This window comes from Tripterygium wilfordii, chromosome 7 (genome assembly GCF_013401445.1).
Source record: "Tripterygium wilfordii isolate XIE 37 chromosome 7, ASM1340144v1, whole genome shotgun sequence".
NCBI lineage: Eukaryota > Viridiplantae > Streptophyta > Magnoliopsida > Celastrales > Celastraceae > Tripterygium > Tripterygium wilfordii.
The window spans coordinates 12,860,053-12,878,492 of record NC_052238.1 but is presented as its reverse complement, the minus strand read 5'-3'; the positions used below and the strand labels follow the sequence as shown (position 1 = coordinate 12,878,492).

Here is an 18,440-nt window from a genome sequence, read left to right as displayed (position 1 = left end):
ATCTTAATTTATATGAATTTTAAAATGATAAAGCCACCATGAGTTTCAACTAATCAATCTTAATTTATAATTTATGTAATGATTAGGTTAATTGGTATTTAAATTTATAATTTGTTATGAAGATATAATTAGAGTTTTACAAATATTACTTTGCCTCCTATAGTCTCATATTCTAATATGTAACTTATATATATATATATATATATATAATCTAATTTAATATATATTTATATAATACATATTAATATTATTCGGTTTTTTCGGTTATAACCATAGCCGTAACTGAAAAAACTATAATCGTAAAAATATCCAAACATTTACTAAAATCATAATCATGTCCGAAACCATAACCAAAAAACCATATCTAAAAATCGAATAACTACGATTGCAGATCGGTTTCTCGATTGTGGATTCATTATGGACACCCCTACCCAATCCAACAAGTGGAGCTCCAAGACATGGATGTTTGACTCGTTTATTTTAACAAACTTTGTTAAAATATCCACCGTTCATCAAATAACTTTGTAGTGAACGGTCCACAGCTGCTTACAAGATCGAAAAGCTATTATTGCACGAAACCAATTTACCATCTTCCTCCGAAAACATAGCGAATGCTTCGAAAAGGGAGTCTTTTATTCAATAATCAGAAAGGCCCTTTTCAAATCAATTACAATCCGTCTTTCTGAAGATGGTGCAATTTGTAGGCACCGTTCGTCTTGCCCCTTCTTTCACCCTTTTCTGCTCTTACGGACTCCAAGTTTATCGCAACAGCCCTGCAATATCATTTTCTAGACATGGGTGCTCTCCTTTTAAAAGTTTCTTTCACGCTTGCCTCAGTTCATCTTCAAGTAAGTGATTCGTTTGCCATATTCTTTTTCGATAGTCTTTTTTCTTTTAAATTTATCGATTAATTCTGTATAACGGGGGAATTTTTCCCCCTTGGTCCATTTTATTGTTTAATGATAATGGAAGTTTAAGTTGGATTTTAGTCTGTGAGCTTCGTTGCTTTCATTTTGGGTGTTACTTTCTTGACTCTGGTGTCAGCTCGTCACTCTCCTGGACTTTGGGAGGTGGATTTGCAGACTGGTGGTTAATCTTATGCTTGTTGTTTCGGAATGTTTTGATTACTGTTGAGATGCCTTTTTCTTTCTATGTATTAAATGCTCACTTGTTTTCCTTTTTCTTTTTGGTTTTTGCTGTTTTAACATTTTCTTTTGTAATTGGATTTGGGTATCAACCTTCAAGCTCCTGCCTTTGACTTAGTTAATGGTGCCATCATTTTTGAACATGAATGCCTGTGAAACAATAAGCTTTGCACTCAAATTTTGTGATTTCTCTAAACTAGACATTGATCATGGGTGATTATATGATTAACTGTGCATCAAATATTTTATTGGCATTGTCAAATTTCCTACTGAATCCAGGGACTTAAGTCATTCTAGATGTTCCTTTTAGAGCATACAATGTATATACTCTTTTCTATTGTTTCTTTACTTTTTTACCTTTTGTTTTTCCCCTGATAGCCAAAATGGATGAATTAATCTTGCAATTTTTATTGTTGCTAGCTTTATTGTTGTAGAGGTGAATATGGTCATATGCATAAATACATCAGTTGTGTCGTCTTGGTTTCCGCCCTATTACCCATGATTCAAATGATGTCTGAACATTGCTTGGAGATATGCTTTTGAAAACTTGTATTGGCTACGGCTTGGGGGACTTTAAAAGTAGACTACTGATCTCCTTTTCTTCGTTAACATTTGTTTTTTTTTTCCTTTTCTTTTCCCTCTCTTTTGATTGGAAACGTGTTTGCTGTTGTAATGTGATGTTTTGAACTAGGTTTATCCTCTCCTATAATTTGACAATTTTTAATGCTTTGGTTTTGGCTTTTTTTTTTTTTTTTTGCTTTTGTGGTTGATTTTTGTGTCTTTTGCTTTTTTTTTTTTTTTTTTTTTTCTATTTGTGAAAAAGATGCATCAAAAGGCAAGAATCAATGGGACACATTACACTAGAGGAAGTGGGTGAATACTTGTGAAGTAGCATAACCCCAAGATCCAAAACTCATTGTTAATAGGTTGCCTAGAGTTGAACGGCAAAGGATGCAAGATTTTGGAAACCTCATTGATCATTACTTTTTAAAATTTTTTTTAATGCAAAGCTAGGTAAAATTTGAGGTCAAGGAATTGTCCCGCCTCATTGCTTTTTGCATCAAATGAAACTTAGAAAGTTTGTCTGTGTGTAGGCGGGCGTGTGTTTTTTATCAGAATATTATTATAAAAGGACGACACCAAGAAGGTGTACCTGAATTAGTGGGTCATAATCTTCCTTTTTCATATTATTTTATGCGCACGGAGCATCTGCTATACACCATTAAATGCTGGATGGATCTGAGATTTCTGTCCTACAAGTGTCTTAATGATTAGGGTTTGGAAAATTGGAGATTTTTAAGGGTTGATATGGTAAAAAAGTATGGCTAAACCAATTTTTATATCCTCGAAATTGCACGAGTTTCTTGCTTCTATCCTTGAAGTTTAAATTTTTCCCCAAATGTCCTTGAAGTTTCAAAAAGCTAATCATTTGTGTCCCAAAATCGATTTTCCGACCAATGTTCGCCGGAACTTGAATAGCTGGCAACCGGAGGGCCTAGCTGGCAATTCCATGTCATCATGAGAATAATAACATTTTACATGTCATTTTTATTAAAAAAAATAAAAATAAATTCGCACCCAAATGAAATCCCTCCTCTGCTAAAAAGAACACTCCCATATAAAAAATCAGCCTCTATCGCTCTACATGCTCTCTGGTTCTTCTCTTCCTTGTCCATTTCTGCAACACACAAACCCACCAAAAACAAAATTCAGTCTGTATCGAAGCCAGAAGTGAGTAAGACAAACAACAATTTAGATTTTTTTCTCTTTTTGTAGACAAACAACATGATTGAGTTTTAAACAAAGTATTTGAAAGAGACAATGAGGAAAAGAAGAAAAGGATCAAGGTGAATTAGAAGATATCTTACCATCAGAAACTCTGACTGAGATTGGAGAAGAAAATCAAAAAGTATTTTGGAGAAACCGATCTTCTCAATAGAAACTGAATATCTGTTCAATCTCTCCAATGGGGAAAAGAAATTTGAGAGATTATCAGCAGCACAACAATTCTCTCTCGAATCCTCTCGGATGTGATACAGGAAGCTTTGTCTCTCTCCTTTCTCTGTTTCTCTGTGTTTTTTCTCTCAATGTGCGCCTCCGCAGGTCGGTGAACTAGGGTTAGGGATTTAATTTGGGTGCAATTTTTTTTAAATAAAAATGACATGTAAAATATTATTATTCTCATAATGACATGGAATTTCCAGCTGGGCCCTCTGGTTGCCAGCAATTCAAGTTCAGGCGAACATTGGTTGGAAAATCGATTTCGGGACACAATTGATTAGCTTTTTGAAACTTCAAGGATATTGGGGCAAAATTTAAACTTCAAGGATAGAAACGAGAAACTTGTACAACTTCGAGGGTATAAAAGTTGGTTTAACCAAAAAAGTATATTAGGGTTTTGGGAATGTCAGAAGATCTGGCGTGTTTGGTAAGAGTTTTCAAAACAGTTTTCTGTTTTTGAAAATTAAAATGGGTTTGAAAATTCGTTTGGATGGGCGTTTTTAGAAATTATTTTGTAAAATTGAAAACCATCTTTGGTTTTCAAAAACCAAAATTAGTATTTGATGTTTTGTAAAATTCTTTCCTGTTTCTCTTTCCTCTTTCTCCGTGCAAAATCATCTAACAGTTTTATTTCTTAAATTTGTCTTCAAAATCTAAACTTAAGATCAGTTTTTGGAAACAAAAAAACAAAATCATTTCCAAAGACACTTCGGTAAGCTGTTAAGGTAACATAAAGGCTAGAATTTTGGTTCCAGTGGATCAGAAAACAGATTTGGCAGCAGGACAAGTTCTAAAGTTGGGTGTTTTGTCCCTGGATCGCAGGGTAATATTTGGAAAGACATGTGATGGCTGTAGTTTGAAAAGTTGTCTGGACAAGGTTTAAAATACATGGCTTTATTGGATAAAATAATAGTTTTGCCAGAAATTGTGTTATGTACTGAATGAATAATAACAGGAACAATTTTTCTTAGAAGAAGAAGAAGACTAGCAGGAAGGAGAGCAGACAGTCCGATCCTATGTAAGAATTACTCGTAATAACGAACTTGTGAAAATCCTTTTCTTCTATTGCTTCGGTAGTGTGTCCCATTGGCAGCATGCATGCCTTTGATGTTAAACTAAATACTCATGTTTGAAAGGTTCAGAAAAATATATGATAATTTTAAGATTTAAAGGTTTTGAAGAGGAGTTTTAATTTGTGGCTTTTGTGGGCCAAAAAGAAGTTTGTCGGTAATTGTTCTAGGGTAATTGATAGAGTCCCACATCACTTAGATGTGAAGCAGAGGTGCTAGTTATAAGAGGGGACTCTATTCAGTAATGAACTATATTTTGTAAAACTAGTAGTTGAAGAAAAAAAGGGGCAAACCATTGGTTAAATGTTAAACTTGTCTCACAATAACCTAGAGTTAGTGGGTTAAAATCCATGGAAACAATCTTTCCTTTTGCATGCGAGTTGTTTATGTTTATTTGTAGAGGAAGAAAAAGAAACGGGGAGATGATTCTAGGCACTATGCCTTCGCCTCAAACCTAACACTTACTTTATGTTATTTTTAGCATTGGCAATAGGTGAAGAATTCAGACTTATATAGACTAAGCTTTCGATAACGATACGTTTATGATATTTTGCTGCAACTTCTTTCAAATGGAAAAAGATATTGGCAATGTTAGTGCTTAAACTGTTTTGCTTGTGAAATTGTTTGCAAAATAAATTTTATTATGCTGTAGACAATTTTTTTATCATTCAATTTGGTCGTGCAATGACCTAGGAATTGATTATCTGTTCTACAGGTGGTGGTACTGGATTACAGTCACCTGTGGGGGAATCTGAAATAATATTCATGGGAACGGGAACTAGTGAAGGGATTCCACGTGTGAGCTGTTTGACGAATACTCTGAAGACATGCCCAGTATGCGTATAGTATTCTTCTACAATACATATTTGAGTGTACATATTTAATAACAAAGTTTGCAAATAGTATTCTATCCTGAGGCTATTTCTCTATTCCCAGAATCGGTTTTGAATGATTGCATTAAAATATTTCCAATATGCCAAAACGATTGTTTGATGAAATGTATTTTCTTGGTTGTTATAGGTCTGCTCAAAAGCTGTGGAGCAGGGCAATAAGAACAGGAGACTAAATACAAGCATCCTTCTCCGTCATCCTTCACCCCAAGGAGAATGTAACATACTTATAGATGCTGGCAAGTGAGTGAAAGATCATTCTCTATGTCCTGTGCTAAGGAAACAAATTTTTTTTTTTTTCCTTCAAGCTTGTTTGGATTGCATATATTTTTTTTATGTGGTTGACTGTTTATGCTTCTATTTTGTCAATTCATATATTTCTCAATTATTTAATGCATATACAATGATAAACAATGTATTTCATCTTCCCAAAATAGGGTGGATACAATAGTTGTTTGGAAACAACTATTTCCTCTTTGGAAATGGCTTTGAATGGAAAATCTTAACTTATTTACAATTTTTTCCCGCCCTTGGGAGAAGAATAAGATAGGCTGTGGGTTGAAGAAGTTTGGTTCCATGGATGATTACGAGCACACATGAATGAGGTTCAAACTAAATGCCACAGGACTAACCAGAATTTATTTAAGGACCTATAACTATTATATTAAGTTATTAACCATTCCCTTAATCTTTATTTGCATTAGCTTTTGATATAAGCATGTATGAAGGCAAGTCTCTCTTAATGCTAAGTGCATTGGGTCCTAGTACCTGCTTTAAATGGTAATGATGTTGATCAAAACATGTTGACTTAGTTTCCTTCTTTATGTTGATAGTCAATACATTCAAAGTCTTCAAAATATTCATATGAAAAGTCATTCTTGGTTTGGGTTCTTAATGTACATGCTGCTCCCTTATGGTATCTTTTATTCATCATCATCATCATCATCATCATCATCATCATCATAAAAGCCTTTATCCCAAAAGTTTGAAGTCTCTATATGAGTATATGAGAATATCAACGAGAATCCACCACGTCTATTCGTTGCCTCTAATCATTTCTATCATGGATCATACATTCATCCACTCCTATTAACTTCATATAATTTCTTATTATTTGAACCTATGTCTCTTCCTCGTCACCTCGTAGTCTCTCCTATACAAATTCTATCGTTCCTTCTCACCGCCGCACTGCTATCTCTACGTTGGACATGTCCATACCATCTTAAATGATTTTCTCGTATTTTATATTCAATAGGTGCTACTCCTACCTTAGATCTAATAATCTCATTTCTTATCATATCTTTTCTAGTGTAACCACACATCTAACGAAGCATTCGCATTTTTGCTACATGCATTCTCTTGATAGCCCAATACTCGGATGACCTCCAAGATTTCATTTTCAGATAAACTACTGATTGGACAACTCGAAAGAAACTATAGGTCATGAGTTGGCTGTATTGGTAGGTGTGATTATGAAAACATTGTTTTGGTTATAATTGGAATATGCAATAGGCCACGAACCCTTTACTGTTTTTCTTTTGTCCATATTTTGTCAAGGTGAGCTCTGGATCAAAGGGTATGTATGGGATTAGAATTAAAATCTAACAATGTTTTAGACCCCCATGTCCTGTTGGAAATCATCTTGGAAATTTTTCGTAATATGAAAGGATGAGAATGTTGCCTTCGTGGGTGAAATAAATAATTTTTGAGGAAATGTGGCGCGTGACAACCGTTCTCTGTGTGTCCTGTTACTACTTCTTGATCTCCTCCCTTATCCTGTGGTTTGAGATTAATGTGTACGAAATTACACTTTTGTTGGAAGACTTGAATTGTAAAGGTGTAATTGTATTACATACGTTCTTGGTTACAAGGTGTTATATTTATACTCTCTACAACAGAATTTGAATCTAATCTAAATAAGGCTAATCCCCTAATGTAGCTTTCTAGGAATCAATCAATATCTGATCATCTATAATTAAGGAGATTAGAATTCCTTAATTATAGATGACAAATTACATCCCTTAACTCTAGCAGTCTCATCCCATCTACTAGATGATTCTCAATCACCTTAATTATAGCTAACATATTACATTCCTCAACTCTAGCAATCTCATCCCATATTCTAGATGATTCTCAATTCTCCCCCTCAAGTTGGTGAATAGATATTTATCATTCCCAACTTGTCCAGAATTATTCCATAGGAGTTGCTGTCAATTCCCTTTGTCAATATATCGGCAAGCTGTTTCTTTGTAGTAACATATGGCATGCAAATCTCCCTGGATTCTATCTTCTCCTTGATAAAGTGCCTGTCGATCTCTTTGTGTTTAGTCCTATCATGTTGCACTGGATTATGGGCTATGGATATAGCCGCTTTGTTGTCACAGTATAACTTCATAGGCCTTTCAACTGGAATCTTCAAATCTTTCAATATAATTTTGATCCACAATAATTCGCAAACCCCTACTGCCATCGCTCTAAATTCCGCTTCCGCACTAGAGCGAGACACAACCTTTTGTTTCTTACTTCTCCAAGAGATTAGGTTTCCCCAGAGGAATGCACAATAACCTGTGGTGGACCTCCTATCAATGACAGATCCAGCCCAATCCGAGTCTGTGTAGGCTTCAACTTCTCTATTTTCTTGCTTAGAATATAGTGCTCCTTTGCCAGGACAAGACTTTAGATACTTCAATATCCTGTACACAGCTTTCATGTGTTCCTTTCTTGGATCTTGCATAAATTGACTCACCAAGCCCACTGCAAAGGCAATGTCTGGTCTTGTATGGGCTAGATAGATGAGCTTTCCCACAAGCCTTTGATATCGGCCCTTGTTCACTACTTCTCCATCTTGATTTAAATCAAGCTTCTTGTTGACCTCAACTGGTGTATTTACAAGTTTCCCTCCTGAAAATCCTGTTTCTTTCAACAAATCAAGTACATACTTTCGTTGTGAGATAAAAATACCTTGCTTGGATTGGGCCACCTCAATTCCCAAGAAGTATTTTAGAGTTCCCAAATCTTTAATGTGGAACTTGCATGCCATTTTCTCCTTAAGATATGCCATACCATCTTTGTCATCACCTGTAACTACAATATCATCCACATACACAATTAGGATAACCAGCTTACCATTATTGTTATGCTTGATAAATAATGTGTGGTCTCCCTGACTTTGATGGTAGCCAATATGAAGCATAAATCTAACAAATCTACCAAACCAAGCTCTTGGTGATTGCTTTAATCCGTAGAGAGCTTTCTTCAGTCTACACACCTTATTCTCATTCTCCTTGTTTTTCAAACCATGCGGCACCTCCATGTAAACTTCTTCTTCTAGTTTCCCATGCAGAAAAGCATTCTTCACATCGTATTGGTAGAGCTTCCAATCCTTGTTTACAGCAAGGGACAACAAAATTCTGATGGTATTGAGCTTGGCTACGGGTGCAAATGTTTCAAAATAATCTATTCCTTGTGTTTGACTAAATCCCTTTGCAACAAGTCTAGCCTTGTACCTCTCCAAGGTTCCATCAGCTTTGTATTTGAGTGAGAATACTCATTTGCAACCTACAGCCCGCTTTCCTTTAGGTAAACTTGTGAGAACCCATGTCTGATTTTTATTCAAAGCATCCAATTCTTCTTGAACTGCTTGCTGCCATTTTCTGTCCTTGAGTGCTTCATGTATATCTCTCGGTAGTGTGGCCTCTGTTAAGTGTGCAGTAAATGCCTTAAGTGATGGAGACAACTTGTGGTATGACACATATCGAGCCATGGGATGCTTTGTGCAACTCCTTTCTCCCTTTCTGACAGCTATAGGAAGGTCCAAGTCAGTATGTAGCTTAGATTGTGTACTTGTAGGATCCAAATCAGTGTTTGAATTGGAGTGATGTTGCACAGAATTGGTGGCTTCTACTGGTTCTGCAGCATTCTGTTCTGTGGGTCCTTTTTTTCTTTGATACACATATTGTATGGGTGGCTGATTTGGTTGAGAGATTGGTATTAAAGACTGTTCGTCAATAGGTTTTGCCCCTAAAGATGAAGGTTCTATCTCTAGGAAATTTTCTGCATGTGTTTGGTGCTGGTTTTCTGCGCTGGACAAGGGTGGTGAGGTAGTAGGACTTATTGAAGGTGCTGATAGGATGTGAGGTAGTAGGACAGATGGTCGGAATCTGCTAGGCACTCCCCCTTACGACTAGATGTGATGTAGAATGGTGAAAACTCATGAAATGTGACGTCTCGTGTAAGAAATAATTTTCTGAGAGTGGGAGAGTAACATTTATAGCCCTTATGCACTAGAGAATAACCCAAGAAGACACATTTGAAGGCTTGGGGAGCTAGTTTACTTCTGTCTATTGCGGGGTTGTGTACAAAACAGACACATCCAAAAGTTTTGAGGGGTAGATTGATTGAAAACTTGACTGAAGGAAAGTGATGATTTAACTTATCATGAGGAGACTCAAAATTCAGCATCCGACTTGGAAGTAAATTGATTATATGAGCAGCTGTTAGGACTGCATCCCCCCAAAGATAAGCTGGAACATTTTGAGTAAATAGAAGGCTCCGGGTAACCTCTAGTAAATGCCTGTTCTTTCTTTCAGCCAAGCCATTTTGAGAGGGTGTATAAGCACAAGACATACGATGGACTATTCCCTTGGAGGTGAAGAATTTTTTCAACTCATATCCAGTATACTCCCCCCTTGATCGCTTTGTAAAATTCTGATTTTTGAATTGAAGAGTGTTTCAATCATGTTAACAAAGCTATAGAGGGTTTTAGAGACTTCAGATTTATCTCTTAAAAGGTAGAGCCAAGTATGTCTTGTGGATTCATCTATGAAGGTGACAAAATATTTATGGCCCGATCTACTAGACACACGACATGGTCCCCAAACATCAGAGTGTACCACAGAAAAGGGAGTCGAAGTTTTATTATCACTAGTGCGTTTTCCTCCTCCCATTTGGTGGCAGCAACACTTTCCTCTGGTTGCTTCTTTGAACCATCTAAATGCCCAAATTTTCCTCTGCCTCTAAGTGTGAGTTTCACAGATTGAGACCAACTTACATAGTTGTGAGAGCTAAGTTTCTCGAAGACCATGGGCAGATTGTGAAAATCACCATTGTTGGTTGTGGATTGAGCGGCATTTTCAGATGTGTTCTTGGTGTCAGCCATTGAGGGCTTGTGAATGATCAATTTTGGGAATGGAAGGTTTGTTTTGGACAGTTGAGATGTGACAGAATAGAGGCTTCGATACCAACTTGAATTGTAAAGGTGTAATTGTATTACATACATTCTTGGTTACAAGGTGTTATATTTATACTCTCTACAACAGAATTTGAATCTAATATAAATAAGGCTAATCCCCTAATGTAGCTTTCTAGGAATCAATCAATATCTAATCATCTATAATTAAGGAGATTAGAATTCCTTAATTATAGATGACAAATTACATCCCTTAACTCTAGCAATCTCATCCCATCTTCTAGATGATTCTCAATCACCTTAATTATAGCTAACATATTACATTCCTTAACTCTAGCAATCTCATCCCATATTCTAGATGATTCTCAATTGGAAGATGATGCTCGTACCTTCATCAAAAATATCATTTTCAGCTGATATTGAGGGGTCTCTAGCAATGCAAATCCAGCCCCAATGATTTATATATGTATTAAAAAAGTCTAATATTAACATAGCGGTTTTAGGAGTTGGTTTTGATGCCTTTCATAGAGAGATTGAGGTTGTTCTGTTTTTATTTGTGATTGTTGGTTATGCATTTTAATGCCTTATCCTTCCAAATTCCTTTAACGTCTGTGGAAAACAAAAGACAAACAGGTTTTTAGTAGTTATATTTGACAGAAGACGCCATTGGAGCAGGGTGTGGGTTTACGAAAAAACTAGAGCACTATTATTTTTGCACAAGTCCTATCGAATGCGCAGCCTCAAACCATGACCCAACTAGCCAACACCATGTCTCTCCTCTTGGTCTTTCCCTATTTAAAGGAAAAAGAAACTTGTTGTGGATAGACTTTGCTTCTCATGGCTAGATCAGCCAAGAGATTGATAAGCATTTTTTGGTCAGATATGTGATCTGATATGAAATATTAATTTCGTGGGGTTCATGTTTTGGTATTATATTTGCAGGTTTTTTTACCACAGTGCTCTTCGATGGTTTCCTTCCTTCGGGTTAGTCTCAACATCATGTTGATTTATGTCATAACTACTTTATTTTGATATTTCCAATGCATTCCAGTTATTGATAGGTGATACCCAATTTACCTTTGACCGTATGACTTTAGTTTGGAAAAACTTGAAGGCGTTATAGAAATTTCAGCTTTGAGTCTTGGAATAGCTGCCTGCACTATTTGTCTATTTCTACATATGGAAAAATTGTGTGTATCTTTGTGACAGAGTTGTTAAGCTTGTACTGTTATGAAGGTACATCTATATAGTATGAGGTTATCGCCTTTGAGTGACTAATTTTCTTTCTGTCAGGATAAGAACAATTGATGCAGTTATAATTACTCATTCTCATGCTGATGCAATTGGAGGTCTCTGACATGAGTTGTCCCTAAATAACTACAAAAGTTATTTTACCTCTCTCCCTCTATCCTCTCGCAAAAGATCCGTGATGCCACTTTCAATGCATTGCTGAAGTAGTATATTCTTCTGTTGTCCACAGGACTTGATGACCTCCGCGATTGGACAAACAATGTTCAGCCCTCCATTCCAATTTATGTGGCACGGCGTGATTTTGAGGTTTGATTCTAAATCTGCTTTTGTGAATCAAACATAATTTTTTTGATAAGTAATAATGCTAACTTCATGGGTAATGCTGTATTTTTGCTTGGAAATGTGCCATCATGGGCCTAGAGAATAATTGGACCAAAATGCTACGCATGTGCAAATATGATCTATATATTCTGGTAAACATTATAATTGCTTATCAACCTATACTACTTGAAGTTCCCTAAATCTTTCCTTGGAACTTTTGATGTGCACCTTTACATATCTCTTGGGTTGGTGGCAGTGTATCAGACACATAGAATGACATAGGGCTTTCATCATATACATCATTATCATCTAAGCCTTTCAATCCCAATTATTTGCAGTTGATAAGATGAGTCCATATTATTAAAAAAGTATGTGGAGTCACTGCACAGATTTCTCTTCTTTTAATTTATTATGTAGCTACCATATCTGCTAATCCTATCCAATCCATATCCTTCTTTTCATCTCCTATTTGAATTTTCTTTAGTTTTTGCACATGAGATCTGACATATTTATGTTTTTTCTCACCCATGTATCATAGACTCATCTTATCTTATGTAGGAGTTACCTCATCACATCACATCACTTGACTTTGTTTCTTATCCTATCTTTCCTTGTGCATGACACAGCCACACAACATTCTCTGATCTTTGTTAGCTTCTCTTTTTTGTTTTGTTTTGTTTTTGAGCATGTTGTATTAATTTGAGTATGTTGTATTAACAGACTAACATCCTATATCATGAAGCATTGTGGGAAAATGAAAGAGTAAAGAACAAGAAAATAAGTAATTTCAAATAAAAAGGGGAAGGGAGGAGGAAAAATCTACAGGGGCAAACCACCATGAGGAAAATGATAACAATTTTACCCATTTAAATTCCATGCTTTAGTAATTCTGAATGTATAAAATGATGTTACTGATCGGACAAGTGGAGTGGATGCTAAACTCAAAACAGCCTAAACTTTCTATTTGGGAAATGTGTAAAATTCTAGCTTCTGTTCTTGGTCCTTTTAGTGTGCCCTAAATTGGATTTGTGATGTGTTACAATGTTTTGTAGCAATGACTCATCTGTCATCCAGTCAATCACTTCCAATATATATTTGCACTGAATAAATTTTTGGATTTTCTATATCTGGTAGTTCAGCTTTTTCCCATCAGTAAAGCTTATTATGCGGCAGGTGATGAAGAAAACTCACTATTATTTGGTGGACACAAGTGTTATTACACCTGGTGCTGCAGTTTCAGAGTTGCAGTTTAATGTTATAAATGAGGAGCCATTTGTTGTACATAATTTAAAGGTCAGAATTGATTGGTTCTTTCCTTGATTTCATATTTACATTTCAGCCATTCATGTATTTCCATACTTGTTTTGAAATTTTGAGGGACTGAAACCTTTGTGGGGTTGTGATTCAGGAGTCACAGTTGTGAAATTAGGGACATGCCATTCTGAAGGAAAATAAAAGACAAATAATAATTGAATAGTTAGAACATACTGGTGTGTTCAGGATTTCGTGTGAGATGATTGAGAAAGGAAAAGGAGTTTTAAGCCAGAGTTAATGGAAGAACAATTTACTCTCCTAAACTACTGGTTGTCTGTTTTCGGTACAAGTACTGGACGTATGTTGAATTGTTGATGTGGGAAATCGGAGAAGCAAATTAGATATATGCCCCTCCTTTACCTTACTGGAAACAGACTGTCTAACAATCCTTTTCATGGTGGAGGTAAATTGAAGAATTTATTAGCAGCATAGTGCTTATGGGAGGCAAGTTTCTATTTGTCTTGTTAACCTCCTGCGGAATATCCTTGATGGTGAAAGGATCTTCAATCATTTGGTAAGTTTAAGTTTCTATTTGTCTCTTTAACCACGAGCCCTCTCTGTATCTCAGGTGTTTTAACCATTACAAAGAGGTTTAGGGATCAGAGGTTCAAGAGCTGGTATTGGTGGTGAAGTTGATGATGTCTTTGATAAATGAAGTCTGAGTTCACGAAAATCTTTCAATTATATTATCAGCGAAACAAACCAGATTGGAATGTAATTTTTTTTGAGGTGATGTATATTATTTACTATTCCGTTTCTCGAACGTTGTCTGGGAAGTCATCTAATGGGGTGTGTTGGGTTGGGTCATTGCTAGAGCTGCCACGCGTAAGAGTACATTTAAGAATATCTGAGGTGAGATGTAGAAGTTCTAAGGGCCTATCGGTGTTGTCTTGTTTGTTTGATGATCAGAAATGGCTGGAGTCGAGGATTTTCACAGATTGCTACCAGACAATCGTTCTCACATGCAGGTGATGCTTTGTGTATGGATGATTATGAAGGAAGAAAAGTAGTCAGAAGGTTCCCTCTCTCCCATACCAAGTTGGTATATTAGTGATTTTGTAAGAAGATTGTGGAAGTAGAAGAATTAGGGACCAGAATAAGTGAAGAGTGTCCTCCTCGCCTCTATTACTTGTGTTTCCAATAATTTTGGAAAATATGGCTAAGTGCAATACATATATATTCTCCGACTTACATTATGGAAACACTGCTCTAGCCAAGAAAAAATAATTCAGTTGAATCAAAAAATTATTTTAGCTAATGTGTGACCAGGTCCATTTGAGCCGTCTTATGTTTTTCCTCAAATAGAGAAGCATAATAGAAGAAATGAAGATAGAGGATTTTGACCCACTCTTTCCTGGATGCGTGTAACGCCTCAATCAACGCAATCCTGCTGATAAAACAGAAACAATTTGATACAGGGACATGCTGATCTGAGATAATATTCGCATCATTAAATCTTACACATGAGTTGCACATTTTCTGGTCATTTGATTTGATCTTCAGTTTGTCATAATTTTTTACTGTGATTTAGGTACATGTGGAGAGCTTAGGATTTTCCAAACATGTTTCAATAGTTATAGGAAAATGCAATATGTTTCAGCTTCCCTTTTAAGACATGTTTTATGAAATAATATTCATGAGCGTATACTACTAAGAAAAAGGAGAACCTTGAGCTTGAAATGCAATCTTATCTTTGAAGGCATTTAGATAACTTACCCGCGTTATTATTGTCATATTTTCTTGAAGTAAAGTAGGATTGTCAAATGAATGTTATAATTTGACTCTAATACCATTTTACTCTCTTCTGATACTATGCTTCAGTTTACGCCATTACCTGTGTGGCATGGCCGTGGTTATCGCTCCCTTGGTTTTCGTTTTGGCAATGTTTGTTATATTAGGTAATGCTCAAAAGCTTTTGAAATTAAGACCAACCTTTTCTTTTATTTTTTATTTTTGTAAATTTTAATGGATTTCCTTCTAATGAGAGATGTTGGAGCTGAGTTTTCCTTCACTTGTGCAGTGATGTCAGTGAAATACCTGAAGAAACTTATCCCCTCCTGAGGGACTGTGATATCCTGATCCTGGTGTGCCCCAATCTCTGTTCCTCTTTATCTCTTTCTCTGAGTTATTCCAGTATCCGAATCTTTGTTCTTTTATGTTTATGTTTTGAATGTTTCTCAGGATGCCTTAAGGCCAGATCGATCATCATCAACTCATTTTGGACTTCCTAGGGTGAGCTTCTTAGGCTTCTTCTGGTTTTGGGTATCCTCTACTATGTGACATTTAGACAGTGCTTTTTGCTTAGGCTTTGGAAGAAGTACGGAAAATCCAGCCAAGGAGAACACTTTTCACTGGTATGTTTAAGCCCCCTCATGTAGCTTTTTATTTGGCATAAGAATAATTTAACTGGTTCATACTTTGTAGTTTCTCGTTTCATATGATTCTCCTCCCTCCTTGAAGCTATAAACTGATTTTTCCCTGAGAGTGTTTGTTACTGGCATCATTAGGCCTCCTCTTCATCGTGCTGAAGTTTTTCGTAATTGGATTTACTCAATTACAAAAGTATGGAAGATCAAAATGCAATAGCACCCATAAATCATGCATAAAACTCATTCACTGACACACTTATCTGAATTTCTAGTTTCCTCAGTTTTGCAGTTTCTTGATGAAACTCTTTCCAGTGTTTGACCTTAAAGCTTTTAATAAAAGAAGATTTTGAAGTTTACAATGCATTCAAAAGGAAACTCATCTGATCTCCCGAAATACTTCCATCAGAATGTAATAAAGAATTTAGAATTGAAGAAAAGAATGTAATAAAGAATTCAAAAGGAAACTCATCTGACCTTAAAGTGCTACAGTGATGGATTTTGACAGACAATTGGTGGGTGAGCTTGGGGATGTACGTTGTAGTTGTTCTATTTGTGCTGTGGTTCCAGACTGTCTAGGCTGGTACCCGGCAATGTGTGGTGGTGGTATTTTGTACAACTGGGAGGGTGTGTGGAACCTATGACCTCATGGTCATGGGGGATGGGCTACCATCTCAGCTGGGGTAGCGCCCCAATAGTCACTTGTTATCGTAGGTGGTGGTTGTTCGGAATCACACAAGCCAATGCCTCCTGTCACTGCTTTTTTTTTTCTTTTCCCTATTGTCCATCATCACCATGATGTATGCGTCACTAGAGCCTCCAGCTTGCGGTAATATATGTTTGAAGTTTGAAGGGTTGAAAATAGTATTATTATTATTGTTAATTGTTGTTAAATGGAGACCATGGTCTGTTCTTTTCAGCAGGTTGGATTGAATTAACATAGGCTTCTATTTCTGTGCTTGCATATGATCAAGGTATGATGCATTTGATGGATCATGAAAAAGTGAATGAAGATCTTGCAAAGTTGATGGAGACGGAGCGCCTCGATGTACAACTGAGCTATGATGGGCTTCATGTGCCAGTAATGATCTAGTCCTTCCATTTTCAATATTTCCTGATGACCTTCATTTGTTTAATTTTGAATGACAAAATGCCAATCGGTTTTTCACGGCACGGCATTCTGTCATATGACTGTTCTTTCTGGAATTAATTTTTTGTCCACATGTGATTAGTGGGCGTTTAACATGCAATGTAAGAGGTTTTATTGGAATTAAACTAGGATGGGTGCCATCTCCCACCTTCCTTTTATATGGTTATTGGGACTGAAAGGCCACATGTACTTCAACAAATGCTATTGGTACTTGGTAAAATGTTTAATCACAAATGCTGTAGTGAAAGTTTTCTTATTAGGTCTCTCCATCATCCTCACGGCATGCTATGTTTTCTTTTGTGTGATTGAATCTCATTTCGAATTTATTGAAAAAATTCACTACAAGAGCCTGGGCTTTATACTCCGGCAGTATACTCGAAAGCCACACTCATTTATGTATTAAAAAGACCAATTAACTGTTTTTAGAAATAAAAAAAAGAAAAGAAAATGCCCAATTAACTGACGGCTCATACATTAGAGGTTTGGGTTGATTCTTTTGTTGGATTATGTCTGTTGCCTTTGTAATATTCTTGCTTCTGTGGGTTTGGGGGTCACAAGTTGTCATTTTTGTGTTATGGCTTGTTCTAATCCGCTTCTACCTTCTTTTGATGCTTCCATTCAATCCTCTGTGTGCATGCTATCATGAGGGTCATGGTCATGTTTATGGAGGTTCTATTCTCTTATGACCATGTCTGGCTTTGGCTTTTTGAAGATGTTATTCGGTTTATTTGGTTTCCTTTTGGATTTGAGTTTTCGTAATTATAGGTATTCAACAAATGGAGTTCTCTGTTCTTCGTAGGTCTGGTTAGATGAAATTGGTTTGCTTTGTTTAATTGGCATACCAGTTTGCTAATTGGAAACTAGGAAAGTAGTCATACTGATAATTCTTTGTACCATTTCAATCACATGTTCTCAGCTAAATAATTACAGACTTTGTTAAGATTTCGATGCAAGTATTTTTACATTTATAAAACAGAAAAATGATCCTTAAATTTTAGAATTATCTTAGTGCTTTGGATGTGGTACACGTCAAATTAAGGTTATCAATAAAGAATAAAGTTAGGTATCATAATCAAAAGGGTGACGTTTTTACTAATGTGACAATGTCTTGATTGTTTTATCAATAAAGACTTGCGAGTCATTTCTATCATACCTGGCTCGAGTGTTTAGCAGCTGATGGGAGGATACCACAAAGTGTATCTTGTAATTTATTTTATTTGTTGTACTTTAAATAGTAACACAAATATTGTAATATCCTGATACAATTTTACACTATTTATAGTATCTTGTCGTGGAGATCGAGGTGGAGTGAATCTCGGTGATGGTGAACCGGTATTTGAAGAGAATAAAAATTAAATTGAGATAAAACTATAAAAATATTTTTAATAAATGGGGAATTTTAAAAGATAATTTTTGGTGCAACAATTACTTAAATCGGATTTAAATTGGATTTATTATGAATTTTTGAAGTTAATTGTAACAATTTAGTTAGGGGTGTTTTTGGACAGGTGGGTGTTTTTGTAAGTGAAAAATATTATAAAAAAAAAAACATTTCACGCGTTTTTTTTCCTTCTTTTTCTCTCTCTCCCACATTTTTCTCTCTCCTTCACGGTTACCGGCGATTTTTCGATTCCGGCGACGGTGAGTGACACCATCGGTATCAAAAGAAGCGTATTGACGAGACGAGTATAACCCAACTTGAATCACGTCGATCGGAGTTTTGGTTAGGGAGATATCGGAGTTT

The 18,440-nt window shown here is 36.0% G+C and overlaps 1 protein-coding gene across 5 annotated transcripts; it reads left to right on the top strand.

The window, feature by feature from the left end:
• Positions 1 to 553: 553 nt before the first annotated feature.
• On the top strand, positions 554 to 16,952 carry LOC120002379 (putative hydrolase C777.06c). Of its 5 annotated transcripts, none has more exons than XM_038851120.1 (13): positions 554 to 848; positions 4,102 to 4,164; positions 4,932 to 5,050; positions 5,237 to 5,349; positions 11,237 to 11,278; positions 11,594 to 11,643; positions 11,775 to 11,851; positions 13,040 to 13,159; positions 15,002 to 15,078; positions 15,201 to 15,264; positions 15,362 to 15,412; positions 15,486 to 15,534; positions 16,521 to 16,952. In XM_038851120.1, exons 1-13 carry the CDS (start codon positions 689 to 691, stop codon positions 16,637 to 16,639), a joined length of 1,104 nt encoding a protein of 367 aa, XP_038707048.1. In that variant the 5' UTR covers positions 554 to 688; the 3' UTR covers positions 16,640 to 16,952. The 5 variants fall into 5 exon arrangements, with proteins under 5 accessions (XP_038707048.1, XP_038707047.1, XP_038707050.1 ...); XM_038851119.1 differs by having other exon boundaries at positions 555 to 848; positions 11,588 to 11,643; XM_038851122.1 differs by having other exon boundaries at positions 555 to 848; positions 11,588 to 11,643; positions 16,467 to 16,577.
• Positions 16,953 to 18,440: the final 1,488 nt, after the last annotated feature.

Excerpts from the sequence above, each read along its gene's own strand:
- LOC120002379 (XM_038851119.1), top strand. The coding sequence starts at position 689 with ATGGTGCAATTTGTAGGCACCGTTCGTCTTGCCCCTTCTTTCACCCTT. Across the intron at positions 4,165-4,931 it reads AGCAGACAGTCCGATCCTAT|GTGGTGGTACTGGATTACAG; the intron begins GTAAGAATTACT and ends TCTGTTCTACAG. Across the intron at positions 15,413-15,485 it reads CTCATTTTGGACTTCCTAGG|GCTTTGGAAGAAGTACGGAA; the intron begins GTGAGCTTCTTA and ends CTTTTTGCTTAG.